At 38.4% G+C, this 19,119-nt stretch overlaps 1 protein-coding gene across 1 annotated transcript in view; it reads right to left on the bottom strand.

The window, feature by feature from the left end:
• Positions 1-457: 457 nt before the first annotated feature.
• The window catches only part of RNF115 (ring finger protein 115), a 76,419-nt gene continuing 57,757 nt past the window's right edge, over positions 458-19,119 (bottom strand). The window contains exons 5-9 of the mRNA XM_054562944.1: positions 9,128-9,202; positions 7,894-7,966; positions 6,897-6,990; positions 4,767-4,882; positions 458-4,094 (exon numbers count right to left, since the gene is read on the bottom strand). Of these exons, the coding sequence (XP_054418919.1) occupies positions 3,963-4,094; positions 4,767-4,882; positions 6,897-6,990; positions 7,894-7,966; positions 9,128-9,202 (490 nt within the window). The 3' untranslated portion in view covers positions 458-3,962. The remainder of the gene's footprint in view (positions 4,095-4,766; positions 4,883-6,896; positions 6,991-7,893; positions 7,967-9,127; positions 9,203-19,119) is intronic.

The raw sequence follows: 19,119 nt of genomic DNA, 5'->3' as shown, positions 1-19,119 counted from the left end.
AGCAGCTCTTCCTAATACTCAGAAACAAACACAAGGGAGGCTGCCAAATTGAGGGGACAAAAAAATATGGTCCAAATAAAAGAACAGAACAAAACTCCAGAAAAAGAATTAAATGAAACTGAGATAAGCAACCTACCAGATGCACAGTTCAAAACACTGGTGATCAGGATGCTCAAAGAATTCACTGCAACGGCATAAAAAAGACCCAGGCAGAAATGAAGGCTGCATTGAGTGAAATAAAGAAAAGTGTACAGGGAACCACAGTGGAGGGGAAGAAGCCGAGAATCAAACAATTTGGAACATAAAGAAGGAAGAAAAAGCATTCAATCAAAACAGCAAGAAGAAAAAAGAGGAGAGAATAAGGAGCCTCTAGGACATCTCTCAATGTATCAACATCTGAATCACAGCGGTGCCAGAAGAAGAAGAGGAAGAGCAAGAAATTGAAAAGTTTTGACAAAATAATGAAAGAAAACTTCCCTAATTTGGTGAAGGAAATGGACATACAAGTCCAGGAAGCAGAGAGTCCCAAACAAGTTGAATCCAAGGAGGACCACACCAAGACACATAATTAAAATGCCAAAGGTTAAAGATAAAGAGAGAATCTTAAAAGCAGCAAGAGAAAAGCAGTTAGTTAACTATAGGGGAGTTCCCCTAAGACTGGTGGCTGATTTCTCAAAACAAACTTTGCAGGCTAGAAGAGACTGGCAAGAAGTATTTAAAGTGATGAAAATCAAGGACTACAACAACCTCGATTACTCTATCCAGCAAAGCTATCATTTAGAATGGAAGGGCAGATAAAATGCTTCTCAGACAAGATAAAGCTAAAGGAGGTCACCATCACCAAGCCATTATTATATGAAATGTTAAAGGGAATTATGTAAGAAAAAGATCAAAACTATGAACATTAAAACGGCAACAAATACACAACTAACAACAACTAAATCTAAAAAAAACTTAAGGCAACAAGCAGAATAGGAACAGAACCATAGGATATAAAGATCATTTGGAGGGTTATTAGCTGGGACAGGAAAGGGAGAGAATAGGGGAGAAAGGTACAAGGATTAAGTAGTACAAATTGGTAGGTACAAAATAGGCAGGTGGATGTTAGGAACAGCATAGGAAATGGGAGTAGCTGAAGAACTCATATGCATAACCCATGGACATGAACTAAGGGAGGGGATTGTTGGGGGTAATGGGGATACCAGGTGGAGGGAGGCAAATGGGGAATAATTGGGAAAACTGTAATAGCATAATCAGTAAAATATATTTTAAAAGATAAAGGGAAATCTTAAAAAGAAAAATGACATTTCCAGAGACACATTGTTAATTTGGCAAAACTTAACTGGATAAAGGATCATTCTAATGTATGCATCATTTCTATTTTTCTCTCTTGCGATGGTTAATTTTATGCGTCAACCTAACTCAGCCATGAAATGCCAATATATTTGGTCAAACATTACTCTGAGTGTGTCTATGAGGGTATTTTTTGATAAGATTAATATCTGAATCAGTAGACTAAATAAAGCAGACTTCCCTCCCTAATATGGGTGAGCTTCATCCAACCAGTTGAAGGGCTGAATAGAACAAAATGGCTGACAGCCCTGCTAGCAAGGAGGAACTCCTCCTGCCTGAGTGCTTGAGTTATTAGAACATCAGTCCTTTCCTGCCTCTGGATTCAAACTGAAACATCAACTTCTCTTGGGTTTTGAATCTTCCGGTTTTTGAACTAGAACTTACACCATCAACTCACCTATGTTCTGGTCTCTAGAATCAAACAGGAATGACACTGCTGTCTCTCTCCTGACTGGCTGGCTGCAGATCTTGGGACTTCTCAGCCTCCGTATCACATGAGCAAATTCATTATAAATCTATCCATGTATATACACAAACACAAACAAGTCCTATAGTTCTGCTCCTCTAGAGAGGCCAACTGCACTCCTTAACCTAAATTAATCTGGAAGTCTGAGATACCTCCTATTCTAGGAAGAAACACTATAGATTCAGTAAATGGCAGGGGGTCTGGAAAACAGTCATCTCCTCAATCTAATCAGTACAAAAAAATGAAGAAAATTTTAGATAATTTAGACTGATATCACTTACTACTCTGTGTACTGAAAAGGCAAATCTCTATTCCAGCACTTTATTTCCATCCTTTCGTGAAGCTACTCAGACCTCTTCTAGTTCTCTAGCTATAAATAAAAATACAAATGCCTATCCTGGCACCTCCAGACACTTAACAGGCAGACAAAATTTTCTAAGCTACCACAATTTTTCTGGGACAGCTGAACAGTGGCCATTAAATGTACATGTTATACCTCACACTTCCCTCCAACTTCTTCATCCCCCAATAGCCTTTAGTTAATAGCTCACATTCTCCAAAAAAACAGTCTCTACAGAGGTAGGACATGAGAGGCATATGAAAAAAAAAAACATCTTTTATTTCCTCTGGGCCCAATCTGAATCATACCTTATGGTCACAACTTTTACAGGCAGGCTATTAATTCAGCAGGCCACTTTGCCACTTTCTCTCTTTCCTCCATTACTCCTTTACCATCTATCAAAGTACAAAGATACCTCTCTCTTCTCTCACCCCTTAAATCAGAGTTTAGTGTATGATAGTCAATAAAAATTGAGAAAAGACTCCAAGCCAAGAAAAAGGCTCACCAAAAAGTGGCCTTCTTGTTCTGATCATTACAAACTACGAAGGGCTGATAAGACCATACAAACAGTGCCCTCTGTCACCCTTTTGGGGGTACTAACAGTGATTACATGTCCCCATCATTTCCTTTTGAGACCTTGAGGTTCCAAGGACATTTTTGATCTTTGTCAAATGAGCCAAATAGCATGTGTATGTACATGGGGACACTGTTAGGCTGAAAAAAATAAGGCCTACCTCTCATGGACCAAGTTGTTTTGGGCATGATCACAATAATCAGTCAGATTCCACGTATAGATTCCAAGTTAGATTCCAAGTTAGATTGCCAGAACCAAGCAAACAGAAAGGTTTCAGAGAGGACTAAAGGGCTTACAAAAAAATTATAATGAGACAATATAAAATCCCAATTCCTAAAAGCCAATGAATTACTAAAAACAGTGAATAGAAGCAGTACTGAAGTCATTCTTTTTCTGTGAGGGAAATTATTTTAAGGTCCCCAGGACAAAAGACAGTAAACAAGTTGGGGATCATTTAAAAGCCGCAGTACCAATTATTTCAAACATCTGTCCTTCTTTACCTGTATGCTGTCCAGCTCTTTCACAAAAAGGAACCAGAATTAGACTCCTACCAACAGAAGACCCCTAAGACATGTCATGTTGGTTCCTGCAGAAACTGCATCTTTTGAAGTAGTCTTTAAAAATTAAAATGAGAAAACCAAACAGTATAATGATAAGCCACTTTCTCCCTCCCGCTGTAATTTTTCTTTGATTGCCATCTGATGGTTCAAGAAAAAAAACAAAATCAGTCTCAGATTCCTGAATTAATCTGATCTCAATTCATAGCTAATGTGGCCAACAGTATATGCTTCTGTACAATTAAAACAGAAGGACTTTACATCAGAAGGACTTCAGTGCTTTGGTGTCACACTGTATTTACTGTAAAATACACTAATAATAGGATGGAGGCTGGACAAGGAGGTGAAAACCTCCATTACAAGGTAACATGACAGCAGAACTCTAGTTAGACTTTAAGGGAACTAGTTCTTTCGGCAAAGTAACCCCACATAATTAAGTTTCACACTTATAAAATTATCATTCTGAATTCAGGAATAAGAGGCATTTGGTTGCAGATACAATCCCATCTATAGATGCTAACTTTAAATGTAAAGGAAAACACTGCATTAATATTATGGGTTGGGGTTTCTTACACAATTCCTAAATCCACCTACTATTTTTTTTGTTTTGATACAATTTACAGTTGTGGTAAGATGACTACCACAACCCTGGCTCAGATGTGGTCTTTAGCTTCAGAAAGTCCATCGGTCATGTAGCTGGCTGTCACTGCTAAATCTGTTGCTTGCAGAGGCCTCAGAGTTCTGGGTTTGCCAAGTAGAGTCCTCGCCATTTAAACTCTTCCTACATATAGGACATGTATCATGCTGAAACAGAAAGATATCAGTCCATGTAAACAGCTTGACCTAAGAAGTTGCAGGTATTAAACACTTAAGAAACCCTGGGAGTAGGTGGGTAGAAAAACAAAAAGGTTATACATTCTCACATACTGCACGCTGGGCTACAAGGTTTAACACCTGGACATCTCCCAAACAGAACTTTAAACAGAACTGACAAAAAGTTCTTAATAGCAATTTAACGATAGTTTACACATAACACCAAAAAGAACTAACCATAATCAGTGACCTGGGATGATCTAGAGCAGAGGTCAGAGAGCTTTCTGTACAGAGACAGACAGTAAATATTTTAGGCTTTACAGGCTATATACCACCTGTGTCACAACTACTCAACTCTGCTGATGTCACACAAAAGTAGCCACAGACAATTTGTAAACAAACATAGGTGTGTTCTAATAAAACTTCGCTTATAAAAACAGATGGCAGGCCACACTGACATGTGGGCTATAGTTTGCTAACCCCTAGTCAGAAGTTTCAAACAGACAGTAATCTAAGAAACAGTAATGGTGTTACCAGGAGTTAGCCAGGAACTAAAATATAATCTTCATTAACTGTTAATTAAACTCTTACTCTCAACTATCACCCTAACAAGATGTGACAGGCATAGATGCCCAGTCTCAGATGAATGCGGTCTGTACTCACCAGTTCCAACCACGGCACAATACAACTGCTGTGAAAAAAATGGTTGCAGGGTAACTGCCGGACTTCCTCTTCAACCGTGTAATCTTCTTTGCATACTGGACACTCTAAACCCATATCTGTTGGAGGAGGAAATGCCTTTTAAAGTAAACAAGAAAAAGAAGGAAGACAAAACTAGCCCGATTTCTTTAACAATCAAAGGAATGCATAAAGAAAAGACACAATGGGCATCCAATGAGGAGGGAGATAGGAAGCATGAATTTTATTTCAAAATGAGGTTGGAAGTGATGGTAGATTGGGATATAAAGCGGAGGACTGATCAATGGGCCTAGTCTGATAAGATCTAGATAGGAACTGTATAAGGCCTACTTTTCAATGTAAAAAATTGGAACAAACAAACTAGGGCTTAGTTCTCTGTTAGGTAAAACAGGAACAATGTCTTCTCAATGTGTGATAGACTTCTGGTAGTTTCCATTTAGAAAACACTGGAAATATGTCTGCCATAATCGAAGGACTCATCTCAGTAATCTTACTGTTTCCATTCAGTGTCTCAAGCTACTTTTATCCTACTATTTTCTATCTTACCCATCCTCTTCCAGCACAGTTGCTCCAAAGCCCTCTTAGCAAGTTGTAATTAAAAAACGTACCGGGAGGTGGTGCTGCAGAATTTTAAAACTCTAGGGTAGCTCAGGCTCCAAGCCCAGAGACAGGAAGCCTCATTCTCTGGGAATGCCAGCTAGCCTCTAGTGGCAGGGATCAGCTATATGCCCCACCACAGTCAAGGCATCTAGAATGAGACTACCACTTAGCAGACTCACTCCTTCTCCATTCTCCCACAACCTTTGCCCTGATTCTAGTTTTTACTGCTTATGCCTAGTGTATTGTAACAACCTCCCAGGTAGTTCCCTAACTCTAGGCCTTGAAACTATATATACATCCTACACTTTGGTACCTGCTCACTTCCCCTAATACCAGCTTCAAAGCTGCTCATCTTCACTTACAGATACTCACTGGTGCCTCAAAAATCAACAAATTAAAAATTAAAAACAATGCATCACCTCCTTACTAAACCAGTGCCTACTAACACAATTCCCTCATTCTTGATAATGGTAGCAACGCCTCGGTAGTTACAAAGTTGTATTATCTTAGAATCATCTGACCCTTTCCCCTCCTTAATTCCATTATACAACTGTGATAAAAGCATTTGTTTTCTGTATCTATTCTGTCCTTAGCACTGTAACCACCACCTGAAACCCACATCTGGATGCTGCAACAGCCCCTTCAATTCCTGTTTCTCCTTTCTTCCCCTTCCAATCTACTTTACATATTACCTCCAAACTAATCTACTCTAAAGACCACTTAAATTCCTTTATTCCTCCATTTGGGGACCTACAAAGCTTACCTATCCTAAAATATTCAGCCCTAACTGCTCTGCCACCTGTTCAATATCCTCTATAACAAGGCTCCACTCTTTTAATCCAGTCATACCTCCCATTATTCCCCAAACCAGATTCTATTTCAGGTCTAACTCTCCTTATACCTGATTCAGACATCATGTCCATGCTGACATTTTCACACTGGTTCACACTTTTCATTAAATAGAATGACCTTTCTAAAGTGACCCATCCTGTCTTTAAAATCTGACTCAATGTGCATGGGGAAAGAAATTCCCAGTTTGAAAATAACGTCCTTTATTACTAAATTCCTCCAGTGCTTATAAATAAAATACCTATTTCTAATGTACCTAACTATAGAGTAGGTATAAAACAAATTTCCAGCCTCTCATTTATATCTTTTCCTATTGCCCCAGAATCAGTAAGTAGCATCTGCTCGACAGTATTTTTTACACTGTTATCTAAATTGTTTGAAGAGTTTTCCTTCCTCTAGTCAATTCTTTAAGGAATCAAGTCTTATGTATCTTTGTAACTCTTATTTCCTGCAAGGCATCTAGAAAAGGGACATGGTGATTGATCAGAAAATACCTGCTGACTAACCCTAATGAAAAGGGTACCTTCCTCAGCTGGCACCCAGGTAGGAATTTTAGGAGTCCTATAGCTTCACTTGAAGATCCTTAGTACAGGAAGGTGTTGAAATTTTGAAGAGAGATTAGAAGATGACAGAAATTGAACCTACCAACTTGTTCCTGAGTTACTGTCACTGTCGGAAGAGATGTGATCTTTTCCTTGTCAGCAGGAGGAGGCCCCGTGTTTTCCAATTGTCCTAAAAGCTACAAAATAAGAAAAAGAACAAGTGGCAGACATCTAACTATCCCTAACTAATGAGCTGCTCCAGCTGAGAACAAACAGTGCAGATATTAGAAATGTTAGTTGTTCTTTTTCCCATAAGACTCTGAGAGGCACAGGTTTCCCCTTTCCTGCCGCCAGGACACTAATAATTGCTTTACAAAGTCAGAGTGCATGTGTATAAGTATACAGATAGATCTTTCATTGCAAGGCCCACCTTTGGACACAAAACAACTTTAGAGGCAGCATAAGGGTTGTGACGTCATGAACAAAACTAAAGCTTAACAAAAGTAATACTTAACTGACCCAAAAACTTCATTCTGCTAGAAGGGTGGGAATATGGAAAATAGCATAACATACGCCAAGAAATAGGTAAATTATTTTGATATAAACCTCAAGCTTTCTATTCTCAGTAGTGCACAAGGGAAATGAAAAACCAATAAAATTAAAATTAACAAATGGAAACAATTATACATAGCACAGGGATACCTTTTCCTCTGCTTCCTTCCCCTACTTTGCTACATCTAGCAGAAATCCCTGCTTCAGCACATGAGGAGACCCTCCTTTTTTTGGGAAGTAACTTGTTAATAGGATCCTCATAGGACTGAACAACAGGCCAGAAATACAAAATACTGTTTGTTATAGAAAAAAAATCTCTTTTTATGGAGGTGAAGCCATCTTCTAAAAAGGCCTCAGGAGTTAGAAAATACAGGATGCTGAGCTAAACCCGTAAACCATTTATCCCTTTAGTAAAATGCAAAACTGTAAGCTCAAAATATTTGAGAAAGCAGAGTGACTGCGATTTCAGAAAGGAGCAGAAGGAAAGCAGGAAGCCTGTGGAACCATGAGACACATTGAACAGACACCTTTAAAAGGCAGCTCCTCACCTGGGTTACAATGGCATCAAGCCCTGTTTGACCCCAGGCATAGTCCCCAGGGTTGGAGTGCAGCATCCCGCTCCTATACAGGAGATGAGACAGACAGTATTAGATGGAGTGACGAGGCCCTGTCTTATACCAAAGAAAAAAATTGGCAGAGAGATCCTGCTCTAAGACTTGCAGAGTCACTAGTTTTCTAAAATCAAGTGGCAAAGAATTTCTCAATATTTTTAAGGTCTAACAGATTATCTAGATAGTTGCCCATTCTCTAGGAATTTTTCCTAACCTAAATGGAATACAAAATGTGAAGCCCCCTAAAATACCACATGATGCACAAGAGAGCAAAAGGAGTGACTGACTCACTGCTTGTGGATTAAGGAAAGTTTGTCTTCTCTGTGCCCACTTACATTACACATAGACTGAGCAGCTTTTTAAAGAGAGTTTTCCCTTCGTGACTGGGCAAAATCTACAGCAGACCTCTCTCATTCAAAGAGGCCACCTGTGGTCCTGGGCAATGAGAAGGTTTGAAGTAAAGAAGCAGCCACAGCAGTCTCTGAAACACAACTTAAAACAATTACAAAAGAGGCCCGGCAGGCAAGCGCTTCTTCTTGGAGCTGCTGGTACACTGCCCTGGTTGATGGAGGGAACATAACTTAGAGAAACCTGAGGTTGGAAAATAGGGTAACTGTGGATGAACTGAGGTCAGTCTGGGCAAAGAAAGCCTTCCAGGGCAGAGTCAGAAGTGGGAAAATAATTGTCCAGACAAGAGGAAAATCCATCTCTAACCCTGACCATATATGTCACTCTGATACTGAATTACAGCCTTTTGTTTCTTCTGACAAACCTTCTTACTTTGGAAAAAAAAGGAAATTAAACATTATGTTTTCAATTTCAGAAATTCTTAAGGAATAAAACCGTCCTATAGGACAAGAAAAAACCCACAAATCAGATACCAAGCCTGGCAGAGACCTATTCATCCCCCCACCTCAACACAACCTGTAATTAGATACATCCAGTGCCCAGACAACGTGGGGACCAGGATGACTCTTGTGAGCCGTAACAATAAAAAAATAAGTTCTAGTTAAGTTTGGGCTCAGCAAATAATAGCAGCCTAAGAGCCTGACAATCACATCTGTGTACTCACCTACACGGCTTTTTCTCTTTCTTATCATGGCAGAGAAACTGTAGTAAGTAAAATAATGTTACTCCAGCAAAATAAAGTAAAAGGCAATTAGTTACTTACCAGGTAAAAGGGTGTGGGGATCCTCCAGGAACTGCCGAATTTGCAAAAAACCCTGCAAAGATCTGTTGAATTATTCTGTTGGGAAAAAAATTTTTAAATAACACAACAGACTAATGCAAGTACTCCACAAATATCCATGGCTGACCCCTATGGCTTTTCAATAACTATTATACAACAGACAGCACCACAAGTCAGTCTGCTACCTAGTGGAATGCTACTTTGCTCTTATGCCTATCTTCCTGACTTCTGTTATCTTGCACAATTAATAGATTTTTGTAATTTAGACTAGAAAAGAATCTAATTGCATGGTAGTTTTCAATCTATGTTCCTTGGACACCTAGCAGCAATATGAGAAGACTGAAATAGATGCTAAACCAGTGGGATTTTGGGCCCATCTCCCTCTAACAGAGACAATTCCAATTTTAATTGTGATACACATTGGGTTTCTGTATAGGATACTGTTTAATGGGCCCTTTAAGAATTTCTTGAGAATAATTCCATTTTACAAACATATATCAACATGCTGTATTAGGTGTTTCAAATACTTAAAACAAATACAAATGAAACTGGTCATTCTGAACACTAAGAGGACAAAGCTAACCAGTCCTTTATCCTAATGAGTTGGTCATTGTTATTCAGAGATAATGGCATAATGCCTCAGGAAAAAAAAATTAATGAAGGGATTTTGCCCCTATATAAGCACTCCCCGCAACCCTTACTGAGATATAATTCATATGATATATACTTTTAACCCCCTGGCTCCCACCTTATCAGGTCAATCAAATAAAAGAGCAGTAGCCAATTAAGATGCTTCCTTTTTCTAATGCTCAACAATAAATAATTACACTATGTTTTAAAATATGTCCAAAAATTATTCTATACTCCTCCCTTAAGTGTAGGCTGGACTTGGTGACTCCTTTCTTAATTGAAGTATAACTGACATATTAATTTCAGGTGTAAAACATGATTTGATGCTTGTATATTGTAAATCTTCACGATAACACTAGTTAGCATAGTTAAAAAATTTCCTTGTGAGGAGAATTTTTAAGATCTACTCTTTCAACTTTCAAATGTATATAATACAGTATTAATTACAATACAGTATTATTAATTATAATACTGTAATTAACTATAATCTCATTGTGTTTTTGATTCTCATTTCCAGGATGATACAGTCACCATGCTTTATATTATATCCCCACTATTTATCTTATAAGTGAAGTTTATACCTTTTCATCCCCCTTCAATCATTTTTCCCACCCTTACTTCAGCTCTGTCAATGGCCAATTTGTTCTCTGTAACTCTGAGCTTGTTTTTTTTTTCGGTGCGATTACATGATATATCCTTTTCTGTTTGACTTATTTCACTTAGCATAATACCCTTAAGGGCAATTCATATTGTACCAATGGAAAGATTTCATTTATGGTTAAATAACATTCCATTGGGTACACACACACACCATAATTTTTCTATCCATCCACTGGTGGAAATTTGTTTTTTCCATGTCTTTGTTATTGTAAATAATACTGCAATGGGAATACATAACTTTTAGAATCAGTGTTTTTGTTTTCTTCAGATAAATACCCAGAAGTGGAATTATCTAGAGCATATGGTAGTTTTAATTTTTAAAGGACCCTCCAGACTGTTTTTCATAGCAGCTGTTCAAATTTACATTCCTACCAAAAGTACACAAGGGTTCATTCCCAATTTTCTACATCCTCACCAAAATGTTATATTCTTTTTGAGCGCAGCCATTCTAACAGGTGTAATGTGATATCTCATTGTGGTTTTGATTTGCATTTCCCTGATGGTTAGTGATATGGAGCATCTTTTCTATGTACCTGTTGGCTGACTGTATGTCTTCTTTGGGAAAATGTCTGTCTATTTAATCTTCTTTGCAATTCAGTTGTATAAGTTCTTGAAGAGTCGCCTCTCACACACCCTCAGCTGGAGATCTGGCCTGCAACCCAGGCATGTGCCCTAACCAGGAATCGAACCAGCCACCTTTTGGTTTGTGGGATGAAGCCCAATGCACTGTGCCACACCAGTCAGGGCTCTATGAGTTCCTTTATAGTTTGGATATCAACCCCTTATCAAATATGATTTGCAAATACTTTCACCCATCCAGACTGCCCTTCCATTTTGCTGATGATTTCCTTTGCTGTGCAGCTTTTTGTTTCATGCAATCCTACCACTTATTTATTTTTGCTTTTGCTATCCTTGCTTTTGGTGTCCAAAAAATCATCACCAAGACCAATGTCAAGGAGCTTACTGCCTATATTTTCTTCTAAGAGGTTTATGGTTTAGGCCTTACCTTCAAGTCTTTAATCCATTATAAATTAATTTTTGTGTATAGTGTAAGATAGTGGTCCAATACCATTCTTTTGAATGTGACTGTCCAGTTTTCCCAAAGTCATTAATTAAAGAAAGTGTCCATTTTTCCAATGTATATTGTTGGCTCCTCTGTCATAAATTAAATGACATATATGCATGGGTTTATTTCTGGGCCCTCTATTCTGGTCCAATGACAAATGTGTCTGTTTTTATAACAAAGCCACACCCTTTTCACTACTACAGTCTTGTAATATAGTTTGAAATTAGGGAGCCCGATGCTTCCAGCTTTGTTCTTCTTTCTCAAGATCACTGGCTATAAAGGGTCTTTTGTGGTTCTATACAAATTTTAGGACTGTATTTCTGTAAAAAAAAAAGCCAATAAAATTTGATACAAATTGCATTGAAGTTGTGAATAAAAATGCTTTTAAGCAGACATGACTGTCCTAACTTGTTTCTAGTAAAAATTTAACAAACATTATTTACATTGGCAGTCATAGTGAAAGGGAGATTACTGCACCTTCTCCAAGCCACAGGGCAAGAAACATAAAAAGTGTGGTGGGTTTTATGTCCCTTTCCAAGACCTCAGCTCTTTTAGCCTGCAGGTATCAACCCCTATGTCTCCCTGTGCTTGTGGACTGGTTTGGTGATCCACTGGGTATCACAATTTTTTTATAGCATTATGGAAAGATCAATGAGGGTAACCTCAAACCCAGTAAAAAGTCAGTACTCTCAGAGCTCCACAGTAGCATATAGCTTGCTCCTCAGCAACAGACTAAAAGCCTTGAGCTGCTTAACATCATGACGGTCAGGATCACCATAGGCTGCACCTGTAGGAAGTGGGCTTTTGTGGCTACAACAGTGCACACAACAAATCCAATATATGACATAACCTTGCTTGGCCTTGTTTTCCTGTGGAGCGTAGACAGCTGGCAGTACTGCCAGCAGCACATCCTGAGAAAAAAGTCCATTGCAATGGAAGAAGACATAGTCCAATGCTCCTAGATGTACTTGTAAGTGCCCAACGTGGCTTATCAGATGGCTGCTGCCAGACAGGCACTATCACATTCTTAATGATTCTACACCCAGAGCCAAGCATCTGTTATTTCGTTTTGTCTCCCAAAATAGTCACAAACAAGCATTTATAAACTAAGAATCCTACTATTATACATCACTGTTTATATTACCAATGAATTAGATTATATTACCAATGAATTTCAAATCAGGATAGTAAGAGAAGCCATTATATTTGTTATAAAGTGAGATACAGGGTCTGATATGGCCAAGAACCATTTCAGTTATATGAACCAACACATTCTCATTTCTTCAAGTTATATTAAACTGCATTTCTACTGCTTATAGCTAAGAGTTTGGTCAATACAACCAAAAAGCACCAGATAAAGAAAGTACCAGAAGAAAATATAGGAATCAATTTTTAAAATCTTGGAAAAGGAAAGACTTGTTAAAACATGGTATGAAATCTAAAAGATTGAAAGATCTGATATTCTAAAAATTAAAAACATCTGTACAACAAAAGTTACCAAGGACAGACTAGAAAGAAATTTACATTTACTATATATAAAAGAGTAATATCCTTACCACATGAATAGTTATAAACCCTACAATTTTTAACTCTATAATAAAAAAACTGGGCAAAAGATATTCATTTTAGAAATATAAATATCTAATAATTATATGAAAATAAGCTTAACTAAGTGAAAAATCAGAGACATGAATTAAAACAAAAGCCCTGGCTGGGTGGCTCAGGTGGTTGGAACATTGTCCCATTCGTGATGTGGGGGACGTACAAGAGGCAACCAATCGATGTCTTTCTCTCCCCCTTCCCCTCAAAGACCTATAAACATATCCTCGGGTGAGAATTTTTTTTTTAGTATTTCTTTTTTCTATGAGATTAGAAAAAATAAAGACTAATAACATCTGCTTTATATGGTGTAATTTCAAAACTACTGGTGAGAATATAATAGTTACAGCATTTCCAAAGGACAATTTAACAATATCATTTTTTAAATGGTCATATCCTCTGATCCAGCACTTTGTCTTAAAATGTCATCCTTCAGAAACATTTCCATAGACATCACTCTAAGGTGAGATAAAGCAGTTAGCAGACCAGTATTAACACCTAGAACAATTTAGAAAATCCAGACACTTAGCCCAGAAAACTGGTTTGAAGACAGAGTGGCTAATGCAATGACAAATAGAGGGATTAAGAATCTATAGAGAAGGAATAACCCTCAAAAAAAGAGCCAGCTTCAGTAACTACATTAGTTTATGCTGGGCAAGGGCTAAAGGCTGAGAATGCTATGCAAAACTTCAATGGAAGGCCACTATGAGGAAATAAAGCAATCTAAATCTTATGGCAAAGAAGTCTGAAGCACAAAGCAACTTTCCCTTCAGAACATTTACCAAATCTAAGAATATACAGGACAGCAAACAGAAAACTTTAGTGGAAACCTTCGAAAAACAGAAGGGTTTTGCAGCCCTCTCATGAGACAAAAATAAGAGTTCAGGACTCATAAAAGGAAGGGTCCTACAGAATATATCAGGCTCTAAATTGGAACGTCTGGAGGCCAATGGTGACTCCTAAACAGACTATTCTTATCAGGGCTGCAACCCAGTCCTGACACAGTACCTGAAAAAATCAAAGTGATCACCCACCATTCTATATGATTAAGAAGAAAAGAGTGAACCCTCTCTCTAGAGAAGAATAACATTGTCCTCAGCCTCTAATATTTTTACATAAACTATCTACATTCAACCAAAAATTACTAGACATATCAAATGATTAGACTAACGATTAAAAAAAAAAAGGAAAAGATAGAAACAGGAAAAGACCCAGAGGTGATCTAGAAACTGGAGATATAAAACAGAGCTTTAACTATGACTGGTATGTTCAAGTAGGTGGAGAATTTCACCCAAAAATCTGAATCCATATGGCAAACAAATAGACATTTTATAAGTGAAAAATGTTATATATGAAATAAGGAATTCATTAAGATAAAATTGTTCAAAGCAGTTCATTTTATAATGATGAAAGCGATGCCCATTATTAGGGAACTGTCTAAATTAATTACTGTCTATTTGTAAAACAGAATTCTACCCTTGTATTTAAATGTGACATCTAGCAGGTCTATAAGTATGACATGGAAAGCTGGATAAGATATACTGTTACATGAAGAAAATAAGATTTAAAAGTATTTAGGCATTGAAAATTAAATACTGTCTGTCCCTGCCCTCATGAAACTATGAGAAAAATTATAAGTACATGAAGTGAATTTTTAATTTTCCATATAACCAGAGCAAAAATATTTTAATACATTTTCATATATCTCTACTGGCTATTTCTATGTACCTAGAATGAAAATGTAGGACACTATTTTCGAAGGCAGTTGTACCACCATGAGGTGATTTTACATTAACAGGGCCATTTAAAAAAAAATTCAATGGTTACACATTTGTTTTAATTCAAAGGCAAGACAATTTCTTATGTCAAAGTCAGATATCAAGAAGATGGTATCACTGGGTATTTGTGGAGCTAGAGAACCCAGAATCTCAAAACCTCCCCATGTTAGTCAATGGCCTGAAGAGATTAACAGTAACTTTTATGTTCATTCCCTATCCCTCCACTGTCACTTAGGTAATCATGAGAATCTTGGGTGACAAAATGGAAAATTAAGAATAGCAAAAGTTACATTTACGAAAAAAAGTGTATAGGGTTCCTGTCAGGATGGTGGCATGCTTAAACGGGATACTCAAAATCTCCCACAACCACATCAAAATTTTACCCAGAATAACCATCATTCAGAACCACTTGAAGTCCACCTGAACTTCTAGAAGTCCTATAACTAAGAATATAAAGAAGCCAAGTAGAGACTGGATGGAAAGGCAGAGACAATGAATGAGCAAATGTGGTCACACACCAATATGTGGCAGTTAAAAATTGGGGGAGATCTCAGCTGCAGAGGTCGAGATTCCCTTCTGAAAATGAAAAGCCCAGGGTCCTACCTGAACAGCAGCCCCCCATAACTTCTGGCTGGGAAAACCAGCGAGAATTATGGCTGAATGCAACAAAGGTCTGCAGGAGTCTCAAGCTTTCCTTTTAAAGGACCCACACAGAGACTTACTTGGACTCACTCCCTCTGAGCTCCAGCACTGGGAAAGCAGCTTGAAAGACACCAGGGACTTATGGGGAGGAAATGAACTGTTGTCATTGGGGTGAGAGGTAGATGAGCACCTTTCTCCCAGATAGGAGTGTGGAAGAAACCATTGCTCCTTTGCTGAACTTTCTCCAACAGAGCCATCAGACAAGTGCCATAACTGTTTCCATCCACCTGGCTAACACTGTTAACCCAACCCTGATGATTCCCTGAGACCTTGCCCCACCCAACTTGCAGCCCACTCAAGTTATTTCCAGTGCCTTTTCCATACAAACGACCTATCTTGGCTCATGGTACATTTCTAAAATTTCTCAAACAAGCAGCATCTGGCCTCTCTGCATACCCTGTACCTTTTGCTAAGTGACCCGAGATATGGCACTAAAGGCAGCCAGCCTTGGTTTGTACCTTGACCTCTGCCAGGTACCTCCAAGCACATCACAACAGCCATCAGCAGAGTGCTTTGTAGCTCAGGCCTGGTGGCCCTGAGCAGGGCATAGGCAACAGCTGACCTTGGCCTGATTTTCCCAGGAGGACCCAGAGCCAAAAAACCCAGTGGGTAGCTTCATACAACACTGAAGCACCACCCAACCACCCCCATGAGCAACACACTCAAGAGACAAATTCACAGGGCACCAGAGCACAACTAAGGTGAGGCTCCCACAGGGTCAGCCCCGGTACAACAGATCCTTCACTGTGCTCTCAACTCAGTCTCAGCAACCCATCGGCCTAGGGATAAATCCCTACCACTGACGAGCCAACAGCAATCAAGGCTCAACTACAACAGGAGGATGCACACAGCCCACAAAAAAGGGGTGGGAACAAAGGATGGGAGGCAGGACCTGGAATGCCTGGCTAGGGTGACTGGGGAAGCTGTGTCACTGGGCCCTACAGGACACCTACTACATAAGGCCACTGTACCAAGACTGGGAGATGTAGCAGCTCTACTTAATACACAGAAACAAACACAGCGAGGCAGTCAAAATGAGGAAACAGAGAAGCATGTTCCAAATGAAAGAACAGAACAATACCCTGGAAAAAGAACTAAAGGGAGACAAACAATCTACCAAATGCACAGTTCAAAACACTAATTATAAGACTGCTCAATGAAAGTGGGGGAAGGGTAGAGGAACTTACTGAGAACTTCAACAAGAGACAGGAAACATAAAAAGAAACAGAAAACATTAAAAAGAACCAGTCAGAAATGAAGAATATACATGAACTGAAATGAAGAATTCATTACAGGAAATCAACAGTAGAGTACATGAAGCAGAGACTCAAAGCTGCAATTTGGCACAAAACACCCAATCAGAACAGCAAAAAGAAAAAGAATCCAAAATATGAGGATAGTATAAGAAGCCTCTGGGACAACAAGAAGTGTACCAGCATTCGCACCAGGGGAATGCCAGAAGGAGAAGAGTGAGCAAGGAATTGAAAACCTATGTGAAAAAATAACGACAGAAACCTTCCTTTACCTGGTGAAGGAAACAGGCACACAAATCGAGGAAGCAGAGTCCCAAAGAAGATGAACCCAGAGGTCTACACCAAGACACATCCTAATCAAAATACCAAAGGTTAAAGACAATGAGAGAATCTTAAAAGCAGCAAGGGAATAACAGTTACCTGGCAAAGGAGCTCTCACAAGACTGATTTCTCAAAAGAAAGGTTTCAGGCCAGAAGGGATTGACATGAAATGTTCAAAGTGATGGAAAGCAAGAACCTACAACCAAGGTTACTCTATCCAGCAAAACTTTCACTCAGTACTGAAGGACAGATAAAGAGCTTCCCAGACAAGGAATAAACTAAAGGAGTTCATTACCACCAAACCAATATTACAAGAAATGTTAAAGGCAAGAAGGAGGAGGAAAAAAAAGAAGAGGAGGAAAAAGAGAAAGAAGAAAAGGAAGAGAGAGAAAAGAGGAAAAAGAAAAAAGATAAAAAGTATGAATAACATGGCAAAAAATACGTATCTATCAGCAATTACTTTAAATGCTCCAGACAAAAGAAATAAGGTGGCTCAGGGGATAACAAAACAAAGACCTTGTATGTGCTGTCTACAGGAGATTCACTTCAGACAGAATGACACATGGACTGAAAGGAGATGGAAAAAGGTATTTCATGACAATGGAAATGAAAAATTCAAAAGCTGGGGTAGCAATACTTACACCAGACAATATGGACTTTAAAACAAAGGCTATTGTTATGAGTCAGAGAAGGACCCAGCAATTCCACTTCTGGGTATTTATCCAAAGAAACCTAAACCACTAAATTGAAAAGACGTACATCCATGTGTTCATTGCAGCATTATTTACAATAGCCAAGATATGGAAGCCACCTAAGTGTCCATCTATACACGTGATATATATATACAATGAAATACTGATATGATTCAGCCATAATAAACGAAATTTTGCCACCTTGCAACAACATGAATGGACCTGGAGGGTATTGCGCAGAGTGAAGTAGGTCAGACAGAGAACGACAAATGCCAGATGATTTCACTTATATGTGAACTGCAAAAAACAAAAAACGAAAAAACAGAACAGAAACACACCCATAGAGACAGAGAAAATTTTGACAGTTGTCAGCAGAGGGGGATTGGAGGATGGGTGAAAAAGGTGAAGGGATTTAGAAGTATCAGTTGGCAGTTAAAGAATAGTCATAAGGATGTGAAGTACAGCATAGAGAGTATAATCAATAATACTGTAATAACTGTGTATGGTATCTGATGGGTACTCGATTTAATGGGGTGATCACTTTGCAAGTTATACAAATGTCTACTCATGGGATTGTACACTTAAAACTGATACAATACTGTATGTCAACTATAATTTAAAAATGGAAAAAAAATTTAAAAAAAGGAAATGCATAAATTTGCTAACATTTTTAAGTGGTGGAGAACGTTTATTTCATTCATTCAGTCAATAATACTATATGCCAGGAATTTTGTTGGACTCTGGAGGAATAATAATCCCTGCCTTCCTGCAACTTAAAGTCCCAGTGGGGAAGAGAGAAAGACATTAAATAAGTATCCAAGAAATAGAACTGCTTCTGTGACTAGGGCTAAAAAAAGTACAGAGAACTCTGCAAGGACCTGGGGACTAAGTGTGTCAGGAAAGGCTTCCCAGAGGAGGTTAATATCCAAGGAATAGGAAATATCCAAGGGATGGGTAAGTCTAAGTTAACCTAAGAAAGAGGGGGAGGGTTAGAGCTGGAGGCAGAACATTCCAACAATCTAAACAGAGAAAACCAAAATGTACAAAGGCCCAAAAGCAACCATGGGAGACTGAAAGGCTAGTATGAACAGAATGGAGGGAGAACAGGTATGGAATGAAGTTAGAAAAAGTAGGTAGTAGCCTACATTTGGAACTGAAAGGTACTTCGATTTTATCAGTATTTATCTTACATTAAAATTTTTAACTAAATTTTTAAAATTGAGTAATATTGCTTGACTTTTAACATTTTAATTTTATAGTTACTTTCTACTAA

Source organism: Pteronotus mesoamericanus, unplaced genomic scaffold (assembly GCF_021234165.1).
Source record: "Pteronotus mesoamericanus isolate MK-2021 breed Mesoamerican mustached bat unplaced genomic scaffold, CSHL_Meso_final scaffold_705, whole genome shotgun sequence".
Taxonomy (NCBI): domain Eukaryota; kingdom Metazoa; phylum Chordata; class Mammalia; order Chiroptera; family Mormoopidae; genus Pteronotus; species Pteronotus mesoamericanus.
This window is presented reverse-complemented; position numbering and strand designations above follow the sequence as displayed.